The 18,382-nt window shown below is 46.0% G+C and overlaps 1 protein-coding gene across 2 annotated transcripts in view; it reads right to left on the bottom strand.

Moving 5' to 3' along the window:
* Positions 1-18,172, bottom strand: part of NFE2L3 (NFE2 like bZIP transcription factor 3) — a 46,111-nt gene extending 27,939 nt beyond the window's left edge. Inside the window, exon 1 of one of the 2 annotated variants that reach the window (XM_083188916.1) lies at positions 17,262-18,172. In XM_083188916.1, the coding sequence (XP_083045042.1) occupies positions 17,262-17,786 (525 nt within the window). In that variant the 5' untranslated portion in view covers positions 17,787-18,172. The remainder of the gene's footprint in view (positions 1-17,261) is intronic. The other variant, XM_083188917.1, reaches the window with a different exon arrangement.
* Between the last annotated feature and the right edge of the window lie 210 nt (positions 18,173-18,382).

Raw genomic sequence — 18,382 nt, 5'->3', positions numbered from 1 at the left:
CCTGGTATTGTTGTGGAGGTGTCCCAGTGGAGATGAAAATCCATCCGGTGGGCACCTACCTGTGGAGCTCCCAGATAAGATGGGAGACCTTCATGCCACAGGTTTCTGAGGTTTGGGCTTCTGATGGCATGCTGTGGACTGTGGTCCAGTGCCACCTTGAGCACCTACGAGTAGTGTAGGAGCTCCTTTGCCTCTACCACGAAAGGACTGCTGAGGGCTAAAGGAACGAAAAGATGGACCTATATAAGGTGAAATCGAGGCGTGCGCTGGCAGAGGCATTACCCACCTAGCTACCATAGAAAACTAAAAAGTAGAAAGCGTCAAGGAATGTGGAACCATATATCGAGTTGCTTCCAAGCTGGTGCCAATTGTTGATTGGGGAAGGGAAAACACCTTTTGGCTATTTCCAAAACAGGTCAAAATTCAGGACTTATTTAACTGTCAGGATCATAGCTAACACCCCAATGTAGTGGGTTCTGGTTGAAGGATTGGATCTTCCAGAACCTCTTCCCATTCGCTCTCTTTTGTATCTTCCAGAGCGCTACCATCATTTTCTGAGTCATTTGACTGCAGAATTGTCTGTAATGGTCATTGCTGTCTGAAAGTTGGGGACCTGTTAATGGTTGCCATAGAAAACACCAAACTCTCCACCAACTTTGTGAGGTTGGAGGGCCATATGTGTAAAACCCAGAACTGAACACCAAGCACCAACTTAACAAATGCAAGATCAAAAGCAGAGAATTAAATAATACACTGCAGTGCCTGCAGATTTGAAATCTGTATACTTCCGCTAATTCTGAGGACAAATATGTCATAGCTCCCACCAGGAGAGTAGCCCAAGGTGGAGTAAATGATGGCTCCCCTGAAGGTGCCGTCTGAACAAGTCACATAACGTGGCCTTGCCGTCAAGGTTGAAGTATCTCCTGAGTGAGATCCGAACCGTAAATGCAGCACATATGATGCTGTAGGTCATTAGGGCTACTGTTGTAAATGTAATTTTTACAGGCAGATCTTGTAAAAGCTTTAACAATGATGGGCAGGTCCACTACAGTGGTGAAGCCACTGTAGTGGACCTGCCCATCATTGTTAGATGCACACAAACACACACACAGTACAGCTACATATGTAGAAAAAGGACCAGAGAGTGTAGAGCAGAGGGAAGAGCCAACAATGCCCCCTATATAATGAGGACTTTTTACCCACCAACATCCCACACCCTAGCTCACTGTACTGAAAAGTCAGGAATAGGGATGCTCGGTAGGTTCAGTACTTCCTTGTAGCACTGGTCTCAGTGCAGAAGGTACTCACAGCTGCAGGAACACTGACCTGGTCTCAGCCTGAACTGAATTCCTGTGCTCAGCCTTTTAGTAGGAAATGAACAGTGAGGAGGGAGTGGCAATACAATACATCAGGTAAACTTTTTAAACCTGATGAAAACAGATCAGCCTGCCCCCAGGCTCTCCCATGAGGCTTCGAAAATTGTCCCCTCCGTCTGTAATCTGTATTAATATGTCCGGCATGTATGCTAAGTAGAAGCTCTGGGTGAGATTTAATAGGATGAGAGATTCAGAAAATGAGAGATTTTGTGAGAAATCTCCATTTTTTTTAAAGCGGCAATCATTTATACTTTAAAACAAGTTTGATTTTGCAGTGTAAATGATTGCCGCTTTAAAAAAACCTGGAGATTTCTCACAAAATCTCTCACTTTCTGAATCTCTCCTCCTATTAAATCTCACCCATTATCTCTGCACAATTCCCCAAAATGTAGCCAGGGAGTACACAGAATGGCGCAGCCGCGGGAAAGACCAGCAGCCACTGTCCTGCCAAGGCACCCGGACCGTGACTCTTAATAGGAGGAAAATTAAATTAAATTAAAAAAGTTAATTCCTTAAAAAGTCTGGAGCTAAGTCCCGTATGACCAGCTCCATAGGGCACATTTTTTCTAACTGGAGGCTGAGGGTAGTAGAAGGGGAGGAACTGTACTTCAATTTTTAGTAGTGCCCAGCTTCCAAAAGCCACACCTCTATACCCAGTGTAAAGCTCTGCAGTGTCCTGGATGATCGAGAAATACAGTAATATAATTATGCACATTTTAAACCATCTTTAAAATAGTCTGCTCATGAAGCTTCTATAACTTTCAATGCAACAATGAACAAATCATATCCGAATTTAGCTATGGACTACATTATTCCCCATTATTCTATCAGTTTCCTTTCATTATACAGTACAATCAATTTCTGTGTGGATGAAATTCACCTAGTAGACTAAATGTCTACTACACACTACCATAACTTTGACAGTGACATGAAAGTGATCCCCTGCAGCAGTCTATACATCCATCGTACAATATAAGATCATTTGCATAACTTTCACTTTAAAGCCATATTTTTCCCAATGCAAATATATATAGGAAGACAAATGGATATATATGCAAATCCGTGGTTTTCTTTTTTTCACAAAGACATAAATGAAATCCAGGATGTTGGTTCCATTGCTGGTCATACAATCAGGGCCGGTGCGAGCTGTCCCAGCACCCTAAGCAAATCTTCGCCCGCCCGCCTGATTCTATTAATCAAAGGGCTGGTGAATTTGCAAGCCAGCTGAATGCAAACACTTATTTAGGCACATGTTACCTATGCAGTAACTGCAACTCAGTTTGACGAGGGCTAAAAAACACCTGAACTCACTAAATGGATATAGATTGGTTTGGTACTACGATTGGATGATCTACCTGATAAATATCCAGGTCTCTGGCCTCTAATCACTTCCTTCTGATGAAACTGCTGTATTGATCGCTAGCAGAGAAATGCGTCAAGGTTTTGGGGCTCTTTACACTCCCCCCGCAACTCAGCCCTCCGGATACACTGCCATGACCAACTGTGCCCGGAAAAGCTCCTAATTGCTGGTTCTTACATCGCCACAATTGCAGTCACCTCCGGTGGGTCTGCACTAGCTGCTTCAGTGATGGACGGCTCGCTCCCTGCTGATTCCACCAGCGGCAGCACGTCAACAGGCGGCGGCTGCCGTGCGAGTGTAGCTTGAGCTATCTGTGAGCTCCGGATCTTGCTGCTGCTGGACCCTTTCCTCACAGGGGGCCAGATTCTCTAAGCTTCAAAAGTGATAAAATAGAGAGTGATAAACAGCCAGCCAATGAGCTCCTGCCTGACATTTTTTAAACACAGCCTGTGACATGGCAGGTAGGAGCTGATTGGCTGGCTGTTTATCACTCTGGATTTTATCACTTTTGAAGCTTAGAGAATCTGGCCAAGAACCTTTAAGGTACCGCTTCTGGCCTCTTTATTCTAAAGGCAAATTATCAGCTGATAAAAGAGACTACATTAATAGCTTGTGCCGACAAGCTTATGGCCAGTTACCATCAACAGATTCTCCTGCAACAGTGGGACAATTAATAACTACATCCAATATATTTACACAGTTGGGAACTTCAAAAAACCATTCTTGGTGAGAAATCTTAATATACTTCAATTAAGCAAGTGACACTTCAATTAATGGTAAAGCTTTTTTGAATATTAAATACCATTACGAGATTTGGCTATAACAAATTTCCATCATTATATATAAATTCATTTGGAGTGTATCAATTGTATTAATCTTATATATTGTTGTATGATTTTATTTATTAATTTTAATATACTGTTTATGTAGAAATTAATTGGTACTTATGTAGTATCTGGGCGTCCGATTTAGAAATTGGATCGGATCGCATCGCATCGCATGCGACCAAATCGTATGCGATGCGATGGTCAAGATTTTTCCATAGGATTCAATGTTAAAATGGTCTGAGTCCATTTTAACATAGAATTCAATGGGAAAAAGGGGTCCTTTTCCTTTCCCCACTATCCAAGTGGGCATGGAGTTGGATACAAACCGAACGTAGCGAGCCACCGAGCCCGAAGCGTGGCGAGCGTCTCGAGCCCCGCGAGGGGACACAGAATACTTTTTAAGAAATATGCGTCCCCTCGCGGGGCGCGCTTCGCTCGCCACGCTTCGGGCTCGGTGGCTCGCTGCGCTCGCCACGCTATATAAAATCAACTCTATGCCCACTTGGATAGTGGGGAAATGAACAGGACCTTCTTAACATTGAATCCTATGCAAAATCGCATCGAATCGCATCGCATCGCATCTGATTGTATGCCTTAAGGTAAGGCATACAATCCCAAAATCGGCAGCCCAGATACTACATAAGTACCAATTAATTCTTTACAAATTATTCATCCAATTGTGTGGCGCTCTCTGATATATATACAGATATAGTATTCTGTATTTTATTCTCATATTGTCTAATCGAGCAACCTCCAGATTGCCATTGGGAGCTGCCACAATTAGTTTCATCCAATCTTTTCCAGTTAGAATAATATTTGCATCAATTAATAACAGCATATGTTATGCACTGATTTAATGTTAGATTAATTCAATATAAGATTATTTTGGGCCCAATTGTTTTTCTTGTTTAGTTTATCTGGCCGGACACATGCTGATTTGGCTGGTCAATTTAATAATTTCTGAAAAAACCCACTGACCAATTCAATGACACAAATTCTCATTGCGTCATATAGGAAATGGTTAAGGCTTTTGATCCTGACGTGTATGTTGTCATCTTCTGACCCAAAAGCGTGAAAGACTCGAAGTACAGGAAAATCTGCTCTTTGGCTCAAAACAATGTGGCTACTGATGTGAGTAGGGTGGCGGGATCCCAGGATTTGGCCCCAAAATTTCCATCTCAGAATTGGGAGTTTCCAATCCCGGGATTTCGGGATGCTTAGCCCACATCTCACAATAATGAAATAAATAGATAAAAAGAATAAACACAACACTGTACACCAACTCACTAAGAGAAACAAATTAACTAAAGAGAGGGGGAGAGAGGGGGGGGGGGGATTAACTAAAGAGAGGGGGGGGGGGTAATGGAATTGATACTAATTACCTTTTGTTTTTCTCTACAAAAGTGATGTTATCATTTAAGAACTGTAATAATATTGACTATTTAAACTATGAAATGTATTATTCATTTATGTATATAAATAACGAATAATAAAAATTACTTAAGTAAAAAAAAAACAGCCAAACCGCCCGTCTCTCTCCGATACCCCCGGGCCGGTATCGTTCTCAGCCCCGCCGCCCACCTCCCGGACGCTCCGCCCAGGTGTTTTTTTTATTAGGGAGCATTTTTCAATCCTGAGTTCCGGGACTGAAATAATTACCCGGGATTGGCTTCCCTAGATGTGAATGTCCAATCTGCTTATATATGTGGCTGGCAGCCAATTTTAGTTAGCTGGGGTGTCGCTGTCTGCTGTGGTACTTCTAGCACAGACTGTTTTGGATCTCAATGCTAAGATACCAACCAGAATGTGGTAGAAACACCACAGCAGAGAGCTGATTGTAGAAGGTGGAACACTAAGAATATTCACATGAATGCACACATCCCAAATTTAAGAATTCTAGAATTGGGACTCATGCATGCGGCTTGTTGTGTGTTACTAAAAAGGAGGCATTGCCTTGGCAAAAAATTGGCATGTGTTTATGGCATTCAAGAAACCATGCCCTAGTTTGCCATCACAATGGGGACATGCCCAGGGCTCTGAACTTCTGGCATGACCCCAGCCCCCCTGTCTGCCATGAATAGAATTGGTCTAATTCAGTGGTTCCCAATTTGTTTGCCTAGGCACCAATGGGTGCCTCGAGGCACTTACTGGAGTGCCTCATGTTGGTGGTCCAGGACCAAAACAAATTATTTATGGTCAAATTGAAAGGCAAAACCAGTGCTGGTGGCTGCCATTCATAAAATATTTGTGGACAATCAGAACCGCAACAATGTTTTTTTACTTAATCAGTAAGAAATTTTAATAAGAAATGCTGATACTTTTGGGTGCTGTGATTCAAGAAAGTTTGTGAACCACTGGTTTAATGTGTAAAACGTGCGGTACTTAAAAAAGCTGATACCACAAGTATATAAAGATACAATGGGGGTTATTCAGGTTGATTCGCAAGGCTGCGAATTCGCAGCCTTGCAAGTCCACCAAACCCCGCCCGGCGAACGACCGCCCCCCCCCCTCCCCCCCGCCGCCCCCTCAAAGTGCGGTTTCGCCCGAACAGCTGTGAATGGATGTAACCGCCCACATCTTTCTATGGTCACCGAGCATCGAATGATGTTTAGCGTGCACGCATATATAAGTGACTTTTCAGTTACTTACAGTTGCGTGCACGCTGGCGTGGATATAGGTGGGCAGCTGACATCCAGTGATGTCAGCTACCCGCCCCCCCCACACCCGTGTCACTGCCTCATTACCATGAGAACGACCAGTGTTCTCATGGGAACGCCCATGGAATGCTGGGTGTTCCCATATGGTAATGGTGCAGCCCGGCGTCCCGTTCCCCCTACTCTGGCATGGGTGCGCGCACCCGGCGACCCGAAAGGTCGCCGTGGGTGCATGCACCATACGCCTGCACATGCGCAGATACCCGCCTGCACATGTGCAGACGCACAACATCGGTACTTGATCTGAATCTGGTCCAACGTTACGTAAAGCTCAAAAATAGCTTCTCCTGTCATACGATGGAAACTTTTACATATACATTTTGATTGATTCAATAAATATTTTCATATTGCACTAACTTGCCATTTATACTTTATACACTCTCACTATTTATGTATCTTAACATAATGACCTATAGTATCTTCTACCTTAAAGGCCTAGAGCATTCTCATATAGCAAAGACTATATCAAACCAATACCTCCTGCAAACTCGTGATTTGGATTAGGATTGACAATCCAAATAGCCACTAGAAGTGTATTACATAAATAAACATGTGCGGGCATATATTCAGGTTGGCATTAAATCAAACAGTAATATTTGCAGTACGAATTTAAGCCCTTAAGGTGGCCATACACGTCCCGATGCGGGCTGTGCGATGTGTGCTTTGAGGTGCGCGCTCCCGCGGCACCTCATCGCACAGTACAAAAAGTATGTGCTGCACATATTTTTTGTACTTAGTTTTCATCGCATTGCATCACATTGCATGCACAATGCATGCACAAGGCATGCAATGCGATGCGTGCTAGTTAAGCACAGAACGCACGCCCGCATCGGGACGTGTATGGGCGGCATTATTCAGATGTGATCGCAGTACAAATTTGTTCTCAAAATTGGCAAAACCATGTGCACTGCAGGCGGGGCAGATGTAACATGTGCAGAGAGCGTTAGATCAGGGTTCGCAAATACGCGCTTTAGCACGTATTTTACCCTAAAACGGCCCCTGGGGACTCAGTTTTTCAAACTGAAGGGGTCCCCGAGGACGCGCTGAGCTGCGCCTGTGAGCCGCCGTTAGCCAATCACAGCAGCGGCCGCTGGGACCCAATCATTACACAGTGGCCGCCCAGCGGCCAATCATTGCAAGTGCGCGCCCTGCAGTTACTAAAGCCGCGCGTCCTGCCATTTGTGAGAGCAGGTTCACGGTCAGTGTCTGTGCGACTCTGCATCCTTCTGCCGCCCCCCGTCCATTCTGCTGCTGAGAGCGGGGGACGGGATGCGATATGGCTGTAACAACTGACAGCCACTCTCGGCATAAGAGGTGAGCGGGCTGTCAGCCCAGTGGGGTACTGGATGTGGCTGGAAGAGCTGACATGCTGCTCAACTCAAAGCAGCGTTTCAGCTCTTCCAGCCACATCCAGTCCCCCCACCTCGCAGACAGCCCGTTCACCTACTCTTTTATCAGCTTGTATCAGCTTTACCAGCCCCCCCCCGGGGCAGTGAGCAACAAATGCGCCCACACCCCTGTGGCAATCAGAATAACCCCCACCCCCGTGGCAACCAGAATAACCCCCCTGGCAACCAGAATAACCCCCCCCCCTGCGCCAACCAGAATGTAACCCCTGCAAGCAGCATGTAACCCCTGCAAGGAGCATGTAACCCCTGACAACAAGCATGTAGGTAAGCAGCACTTATTTGCTATAATACATACTGGGCATTACAGTGTGTGCTATAATACATACTGGGCATATCGGTGTGTGCTATAATGTGTACTGGGCATAACTGTGTGTGCTGTAATGTGTACTGGGCATTACGGTGTGTGCTATAATGTGTACTGGGCATTATGGTGTGTGCTATAATGTGTACTGGGCATTACGGTGTGTGCTGTAATGTGTACTGGGCATTACGGTGTGTGCTGTAATGTGTACTACTATGTGACCACACCACTTCCCCCCCCCAAAAAAATGCCCTAAATTTTTAGTGCGCCTTCGGCGCGCACTGTCCCTGTTTTCAGGTTTATATAGTTTCTAGTATATATGTATCTTTATGCAAGTGGGCCAATTGATACTTACCCCCCCAACCCACATGTGCCATGCTGGGGAGAAGGCGAGAGGAGGCTTTTTTCCGTTAGGACCCAGAAAAGGTCCGGTAGGACCCCAATTTTTAGAAGTGAAGGGTCCCCGGGACCCACTTTTTTGGGTGGTTTTCGCGAACACTGGTTAGATGCGGGTGAGTTATTTTGTTTCTGTTCAGGGTAAATACTGGCTGCATTATTTTTACACAGAAATTTAGATTTCAGTTTCAACACACCCCACCCAAATTTAACTCTCTCTGCACATGTTACATCTGCCCCACCTGCAGTGCACATGGTTTTGCCCATTTTGAGAACAAATTTGTACTGCGATCAGATCTGATCTAAGGGCCATAGCTTCATGCACCAACCAGCCTACATAAGTAGGAACAAGCCTTGCAGACATCATCCTAGTATGTCCTCTGTCTCACTCTGCTCTTTACTGATTTCAAAATCCAGGGACCCTCCCTAAGCTAGGAACACACAATGTTGCTTCCTCTTGGCTGCAAACTTTTAATAGAAGGTACACACAGTGAGATATGCACTATTTTTCTATTCGATTTTGCTTATACAGGTTGAGTATCCCTTGTCCAAAATGCTCAGGACCAAAAGAATTTTGGATAATGGATTATTCCATTATCAGAATATTTTTATATTTCAATTATGTATCTTGCACTAAGTTGTACAAACACACGAAACACATGAAATACACACAAATATATTTTATTTGTGCATGAAACAAGGTTTCAAAACATGAACCAATATGTATCTCAGATACTGAATATCAATGCCAAGCAATCATTTTCTTGCACATATTTAGTGCCAGTTACATATCATGTCCTCAGTAGTGCCAGTTACATATCATGTCCTCAGTAGTGGCCAGTTACATATCATGTCCTCAGTAGTGGCCAGTTACATATCATGTCCCCAGTAGTGCCAGTTACATATCATGTCCCCAGTAGTGCCAGTTACATATCATGTCCCCAGGTGTTGCCAGTTACATATCATGTCCCCAGTTGTGCCAGTTACATATCATGTCCCCAGTAGTGCCAGTTACATATCATGTCCCCAGTAGTGCCAGTTACATATCATGTCCCCAGTAGTGCCAGTTACATATCATGTCCCCAGTAGTGCCAGTTACATATCATGTCCTCAGTAATGCTGGTACAGATGTCCCCAGTAGTGCTTTTAACAACAACAAAAACATTTTTTTTTTCACTTTCTGGAATGTGCGGTTTTCGGAATAATTTGGATAACGGATATTTGGATAGGGATACTCACCCTGTAGAAGCAAAATCTAATAGAAACTCGAATGGGCACGAAGTTTGATTGGTTATCACAGATAAATACACTAATGTACATCAAAGGCTATGTATTAGTAATGCTGAGTATGTGAGGTTAAAAGACTGCCTGACTGATAAGCCCCATACACATTAAACGATATGGGCCACGGCCGATATAATTCACAATATTGGTCGCAGGTGCTGAATGATATAGCTCAGTGACGTCACCGGGAGCCATTGATCATGCAGGTCATTTGACTATATAGCCAAATTGACCTGCATGTTCTGCAGACATCAATCATCGGTAATGACATACGGGAGAACGCATGGTTAATTATATTGAGTCTACACAATGACTAGAGGATATTGTGAACAATATCACTTAAGGTGCGTACACACGTACAGACTTATCTGTCCAATCTATCTGGTGGGAACAAAACCCTGGCAATGTATGGGTGCAAATGACAATAAAAAAAATGTTCCCAAACAGAAAACAGACAGTGATCAGTCAGACAAATTATTTAAATCATTCTGATATAACAATTTATCAAAGCATATATTTTTTTTCTGTTTTCCTGCATTTGGGCGGCAATTTTTGATTGTCATATGCTCCCATACATTTCCAGGTTTTTGTTCCCACCAGATAGATTGGACAGATAAATCTGTACGTGTGTACGCACCTATAGAAGGCCCTTTCACAGCAGTATCTTACACAATACCCTCTAGTGCAGGCATGTCCAAACTATGGCCCTCCAGCCCCATACACACTAGGCAATATCGTAATACATATTAATCTTTCAGGAAACAAACAGTATATCCACCAGAACGCTAATTACTAATTGGTCATGCCGATACACTGCCTAATTATCTGCCTGATCAGAGAATTACAGGCTGATCAGACCGATAACTGGACAGTGTATTCCCAGTGTAATTATAGGATAACCTTTTGCCTTATTCCCAGTGTAATCATGAAGTAACTGCAGTGTTCGTACCCAAGTGAATTCTCTATGATCTCAGTCATTCCCCAGCAGAAGGTTGCCATATTGGCAGGAAGGGGCTACCTCAACTGAGCTGGTACAGTGTGACTGATAGTTTCCCTAATTATTTTCTGCAGAAATACAATAAAGGGACAGCGACAGCAAAGTCACAATAGAAACATACAGCATTTTCATCTTTTGACCTACATTAGCTGCCACCAAGACACTACCCTACAGATGTGGGAGGATTTCATGCTGTCTGTAAAACAGCAAAGAAATCATTCTCTTTTACTACAGGGCAACGCTCAGCAATGTATTTTACCTTTATCTAATTCTATAAATGAACATTTTGGGGCTGTTAGTTGTTCTGCTGGTAATTGTCTTTTACATGTTTTCATCCTCATCAGTAGACAGAGTTAACTTTCATTATTACACACTTTATAAAGTAAAACTGAAAGCAAACCAGCAAGATTTGTTGGAAATCCCCTTGGCTATAAGACAAAAAAGAAAGAGGTGAAGCAAAACAGCAGGTGTTGGTACTTACTTGTACACTGACTGGTCTTGGAATAAAAAAAGAAGAGGAGGCTCTGAACTTCTAGGGACTTACCAGAAAGAATTCTGGAAGGATCAAATTGATCCCTGAAACAGACTAACCTCCCATGGGGAACTATGCAAAAAGCTTTATTTTTTTTTAAACTCTTTGAGTGCCAACGTTGCTGTGAGATATCCTCAAAATATACGCTTAAAATGCCAGCGTCGCTCACAGCGACTGTTCATTTTCTTATATTAACCCTTTGAGTGCCAACTACAGATGCCAATCCCGGGGCATTTTTTCAATCCCGGGATTGAAAAATGCTCATTCCCGGGATTGAAAAATGCTCAATCCCGGGATTACCAGGTTCCCGGAATTGTCCTCCATGATTAAAAAAACAAAAACACCCCCGTCCCTCCTCCCCAAACTGCCCGACCCACACATCAACAAGGCAGACTAATCCCCAACAGTTTCTCACTATCCCTCCTGCCCTGCACTGCGCTGTCACTTACATGGTGGTGGTGACAGGCAATAGCAGGACCATCTCCAGCGGGCGTGCGGCTGGGAGCTGAACAGTGGGTGGGCAGCTGGGAGATCCTCAGCGGGCGGGCGTGTGGCCAGGCGAACAAGTTCAGAACAGTGTGCTGTAGCGGTGTAAAAAAGATTGCGTGCTGCGCTTGGTGAGCTGCTCAATATGGGTAACTGGTACTGGAATGAAAAAAGAGCGCTTGAAAATATGTGATAGGGGGTTAGAAACTTGTGCGTGCCGGTTTTTAGAAAACATATAAAACATGTGGTTTGCCGGTTTTTAGAAAACATATAAAACATGTGGTTAACCTGTAAAGAAATGTTTACAGCCCTTTTATGGGTATTTTTGGTGGTTGCTTAGGTGCCGTGACTTTGATGTTATTTAGACTGCCGGTGGTCCGATGCAGTGCGCTGGGAGGTTTCTGGCCACTACCTTTCCCTAACTTTACCTTCCCTTCAGCGTCTGTAGATGTTCGCGGTCCTCTCCGGCAGTAAGCTGTGAGCCGGAAGTTCGGGGCTCTCACTTCCGGTCAGCGTGTACAGCGTGTGGCGTCTTTGGCGTGTTCAGCGTCTCCACTTGCAAACCAACGCGTTTCGAAGCTGCAGGGCTTCTTTGTCAAGGATGCTTGGCTCTTTCCGGCATCGGTTTTTATGCTGGCGGAGTGGGGGGAGTCCAACATACAGGTGTCACACGCCGCCGCTGAGGCCTCTTGTACCACGGCATCTGCTCCCCGTCACCGCTCGCTCTCCATCTGACTCTGCAATCTGCATCTCTGCATGGTTTGCAAGTGGAGACGCTGAACACGCCAAAGACGCCACACGCTGTACACGCTGACCGGAAGTGAGAGCCCCGAACTTCCGGCACACAGCTTACTGCCGGAGAGGACCGCAAACATCTACAGACGCTGAAGGGAAGGTAAAGTTAGGGAAAGGTAGTGGCCAGAAACCTCCCAGCGCACTGCATCGGACCACCGGCAGTCTAAATAACATCAAAGTCACGGCACCTAAGCAACCACCAAAAATACCCATAAAAGGGCTGTAAACATTTCTTTACAGGTTAACCACATGTTTTATATGTTCTATAAAAACCGTCACGCACAAGTTTCTAACCCCCTATCACATATTTTCAAGCTCTCTTTTTTCCTTCCAGTGTGCTGTAGCGGCATGACGGTGGCCGGGCTGTGCAGCGTGATGTGATGTCAGGGGTCACGCTGTGCAGCCCGGCCACCACCATGCCGCTACAACACACCGTTCCGAACAGCTGTCTGCTGGTATTTTACTATCGGGTACTAATCCCGGGATTGAGCCTTCCAATCCCGGGATTCAAATCCCGCCGTTTTTAGGCCAAAATCCCAGGATCCCGCCGATCCCGGGATTGGCCAACGTTGCTGTAAGAGCTCCTCAAAATATTCACAAAAAATGCCAGCTGCTGTTGTTTTATTATAAATACATACAAATGCAGCCAAGACAATTAAATGAAGTTTAGTTAAATATTGCACCCAAAAAAAAAGGACAGTCGCTGTGAGCGGCGATGGCATTTTTTGAAGATCTCTCACAGCAACGTTGGCACTCAAAGGGTTAATATTAAAAAAAAAACATTACGCGTCCCTATGCATTGCTCCTTGGTTATAAATACTCACTTATATTCATTTTAAAAAGGCAGTTGCATTTATCCGGGGTAACACGTGTCACATTACAGAAGACACACGCTCAGATAGATCTATTTACCTATAATGAGGCTTCAACAAACAGGAAAAAAAAAAATCTTCTGCTATCTCAACATTAAATCGATGCCACCTAATACGCTGATCAAGTAATAGGGTATCAGTAATCATTCATCATTTATATACCACTAACATTTCACAGCTGAGCAATATTTGCAATAGATCACATCAGGAATGACATATCAATAACAATAGGCTGGACAAGCCACCACTCATGTAAGCTTATAATTCATAAAATCCCATCTAGTGATGTCAGCAGTTCTGCATCAAATGATTGGTTGTATATTGGTACAGACAACTCAATGGCTGAATCCACTTTGTGCAGGCAGCAGTTAAGCATAAACCATAATGCATCACTATCACCAATGAGAGTTTTGTAAAAAATGACATATTTCAGGGGGCGAGATGTACTAAGCCTTCAAATGTGATAAAGCGGAGAGTGATAAACAACCAACCAATCCGTTTGCATCAGTTATTTTTCAAACCCAGCTTGCAGCATGGCAGATAGGAGCTGATTGATTGATCAATCAATCAGTTCATCAATATTCACTTTTATCACTTTTCAAACTACATCTGGCCTTTAGATATAGTCCATAGTTTGCATAAAGGGACAAAAAAAAACTATAGCAAAGAGTTACCCATATCTACCGGTTACAAAGTTAATAGGAGAGACAGTGGTGGTTTTCCCCTATGGGCTGCAGGGCTAGACAATATGGGTGACATTTAATTGGATGCAATTTTATCGCATTTTCTGAAATCGCACTTTTTAAAATCATAGTTTTTTTGCCTGAATACGCATATTTAATGAGATGTGAATTCTGAAACCAGCCCCGGACTCTTGGACCAGTCCTAGTTCCAAGAATACGGGGTACAAAAAAACTGGGGAATCCCCTGTATTTTGGAACCAGCACTGAGCTCCAACAGACTGCGGTATCATGCCACAGCCGAGGGACACTTTTTACATAACGGCCCTGGCCATATCATGCTCACCATGGCTGGTCAGCCCTGGACGGGGTACCTGGGGGAGTGGGGACCCCCCCCCCCAGTAAAGGGGTCCCCCCCAAAGCTTCACCCGTCCAGGGTTGAAGCCCGGGGCTGTCCCCAGCGTCCGTGGGCTGTGAATGCAGGGCTGATATGCGTTAAAAAAACATTGCTTTTTACAGGTGAACTACAAGTCCCAGCAGGCCTCCCCCGCATGCTGGGACTTCTGTGGCTACCCAAAGTGAATATTATATTTGGTGTAGGAATAGCATGCAAGTACCTCTTACCATATCATGCCCCCACAACAAAACTATCAGAACTACAATTTTGTAGTACCAATAAACTAAATTCAAAAGTGGAATCCTCATATATATATGTGTCTAATGTGTGTCTAGTGTTTGTTTGTGTCTCCGGAACACTGCCATCTGCTGGCAGCGAGTGAAACTACATCTCTGTCTCTCTCGCACAAACACAGAGGCAATCACAAGGTAGCAGACTAGCTTTCGGAGCATTATCTTCGAGCAAGCTTACTTGTTTGATAAATGTTGTAAAAAGATATCAAATGTTACAAACAATATTATTATGGGAGGTATTTATCAAAGCTTGGAGAGAGAGCTAAAACTGTGAGACATAGGGGCTGATTCAGGCCTAGTTGCTAGGCGTGTGTTTGGAGCCTTGCGAGCAGGTTAATGCCACCCCACCGAACCCCTGCAATGCGAGCCCCTGTACAGGGCTGCAAACTGATGTGTCTGGGTGCACAGCCATTCGCTGGTGCCAGAGAAGGAATCATTCCATGGTGACTTACCATCAACCGATGTCTTTTTCTCTGCCCGGTGCTCGCAGGAGTCATCCAGCGGCTGCATTTTTCTACGCAAAATTGGGGTGGGAGCCGACGTCATCTGCCCGCCCCAAGCAGACAGAGGAACACCTGTGTTTGCTGGGGCCCGCCCAGTACTTCTATGGGCGCACCCACCATTTTTGTGTGCACGCCAATAAAACGCTGGGAGGTCCACCCAGGGTTACCCCCTGCCTGTCACTCAGGCTGCAAGTGCCTCGGCAAAGTAAAACGTAGCCAAAAGCACTCGCAGCTGTGGCCTGCACATGTGCATTGGCGACAATGCGCAGACCAAAACATCGACAGAGGGTGCAAATTCTGGTCTAAGTCGGCCCCATAGTAGCAGCCAATCAGCTTCTGCCTGAAAGCCAGTACACAATGGGCGATTGCGTCCAGCCCGATACTGGCAGCCACGGGAAACAGGTGGGGTGCATGACCTCAATGCTGTGAGGTAGTAATGCTAACCATTACACCAGCCGTACTGCCCCGTATTAGACACTCATATCTGCCAATTCAGATTAAAAGACCACCCTTGCAGTATCAAATTAAGGACCTTATTCTGGTCCGTTCGCAAGGCCGTGTGTGTTCGCACGGGACCGATATTTTCGCTTTTGTACACTTGTGTGCATGCGCTGGGTGTGTGCGTTCACATCAAACAAACTGCTCGCTGGGTGCACGCACCCTTCCTTGTGAACGGAGGGCGGCGGGGCGGACTATTAGCATATGGAAACGCCTAGCTTTTTATGGGCGTTCCCATGAGAAGGCTGGGCTTTCTTATGCTAATGAGCCAATGACGTGGGTGCGGGGGGTGGGCAGCTGGGCAGCTGACATCACCGCATGTCAGCTGCCCATCCACTTCCTTCAGAATGTACACGCAGATCTAAGGTTGCTTTGAGCAACCTTAGATCTGCGTGCACGTATCACATAATTCGATGGTCAGCGACCATTGAATGATGTGGGTGTTACCCCGCAGGCTGGGAATGGATGTTTATGTAAAACATCCATTCGCAACCAGTGCGACTATACGCGCATTGGGAACGGCGGGCTGGCGTACCACTATTTGCAAAAAAAAAAAAAACACATCATGTGCATGGTTTTCATTTTGATGAAATGCAATATAAACTTTGAGTATTTAGTTTGATTAAAGTACCTGCTCTCATGCCAAACTACTAATACTATATAGTAGGGAATCAGAGGTCAGGAAGAACTTAAACACCGCCATTTAATCAAGATACCCCAGGGCCTCAGTTCTGATAGATGTAGCGTGCACCTGGATGTAACTGATTATCTGACTTGTTTACCCCAAGCTCTGTAATGATGTGATCATAAATCTCTGCACTCAGCTTATCTGCAGCACCAAGGATCTCATAAGGTCAACATGAAGTTTCACAAGTGATGCAATACCCACAAAACTGAACCTTCTTGTTCGCTGAAGGATCAACACCCAAATATGTAAATCAACAGCATGTGCTTCAGGAAACATGCCTTAAGCAAATCACCACCTCTTCTAGAATACTGAAATAACCCACATTGCAATAATCTACATATTGTAATGTAAAGGGGACATTCTCATATAGTATATGCTTTATTATATTTCTAATTAACCATGGCCCACTGTAATGGCAGCGGTTTGCCAAACTACTAGTTCTATTAGTGGGTTGTGGCCTGTTCTCCATGTCTCCCATACATTAGAATAAGGAGAAGTGACATGGACAGGGCGTGGTGCTGGATGGGACAGACACATTGTGGGGGAATAAACAGATGATGATGCCTGCTGCTCTCTGTGGCAATGTCTGGGAGCTGATGCACTTGTGTCTGTGTACACACTACATGTGTGTAACAATAACCTGGTTCATGCAATGCTGTGACTGTGTTATACAATGCGCAATAGTGTCAATCTGAGACATGATATTTCTATGTGTCCTTTCTGCTGGGTGCTGGTCACTCAGTGCTGAATGATGGCAGCAATGAGCAGAAGTTGTGGCCCTTTGGACCCTGCCTGCTATCTCATGGCCCCAGACGGGATATAATGTGCTGCCAGACTGGATGGGCTTGGTTACCTCTTTGGTATAGTCCCCGGGGCTGGGGGCAGCCCCTGTGCCAATGTGCGGCTGAGGAGGGCTCCCAGGCTGCAGGCTGCCGCTCCGTGCTGCAGGTGGCTGGCTGGGGCCTGCATGGTTACCGGGGGTGTCCGTACCGCCGCCGACGCCGCTCTCCTCCTCACCGGCACTGAGCAGCGCACTGACCGGGCCGGTCTCCGCAGCATCCCCGGCCACCTCGTGCACCAGCCAGGCGCTGAGCTCAGTCCTGGGGATGCGGTGGTCCCCCAGCGCCCTCACCTCGTCCAGCAGCCTCCGGGCAGTGAAGAAGGAGTCCAGGTCCGGGCTCTTAGGGTGCAGGCTGGAGCCACCCCCAGTGTCCCGCAGGCTGTGGAAGGGGATCTGAGAATAGGCAGAGCTGCTCCCCAGGATGATCTCCCGGATGGGGGGCAGGTATGAGTCGAAATCCACCCGTACCCCGACCAGGCTCAAGAGGATGGTGACCTGCAGCAGACCTTCTGTCAGATAGCCCTTCAGCTCCTTCATTGTATCCCTGCCGGGCCAGGAGGAGGAGGAAACTTCTCAGCTGCCCTGGAAGTGTCCTCCGGCTGCGCTGCTGCTGCGGGGGGCGATGGCAGGCAGGATGCGGGAAGCGGGCAGCATAACCAAGGGCGACTGTCAGGTCCTGGGCACCGGCGGCGGGGAGCAGCCGGCCGGGGTGGGGGTCGCCCGCAGCGGGTGAGCAGACAATAGAGCACGCCGGCTGCTCCGCTCCTCTGCAGTGAGACACAAAGGCGGCGGCATCAGTGACAATGCCGGGCACAGATAGGCCGGCGGGGCGGGAGGCAGGGACAGGAGGGAGGAGGAGATGATGGGATGGGTGAAGGTGTGAGCAGCAGCAGCACACCCGGCTCAGACTCTGCTGCTGCTGCTGCTGCTGCTGCTGCTGCTGCTGCTGGGGGACTGCCTGGTGATGATCACCCTGTACAGCAGCAGCTTCATCCATCATCACCCCCATCATGGCTGAGCATAGAACCTGCAGCAGTGCACCATCCTGCCAGTGCCACTGCAGTGCCTGGCACTGGGCACGTACACCTGGCACCTACAATTAGTGTTTTATAGTAAGTGGATAGGAACTCATC

Source organism: Crinia signifera, chromosome 5 (genome assembly GCF_055691185.1).
Source record: "Crinia signifera chromosome 5, ASM5569118v1, whole genome shotgun sequence".
In the NCBI taxonomy this organism is placed as follows: domain Eukaryota; kingdom Metazoa; phylum Chordata; class Amphibia; order Anura; family Myobatrachidae; genus Crinia; species Crinia signifera.
The sequence above is the reverse complement of the archived record's forward strand: the minus strand, read 5'-3'. Positions and strand labels throughout refer to the sequence as shown.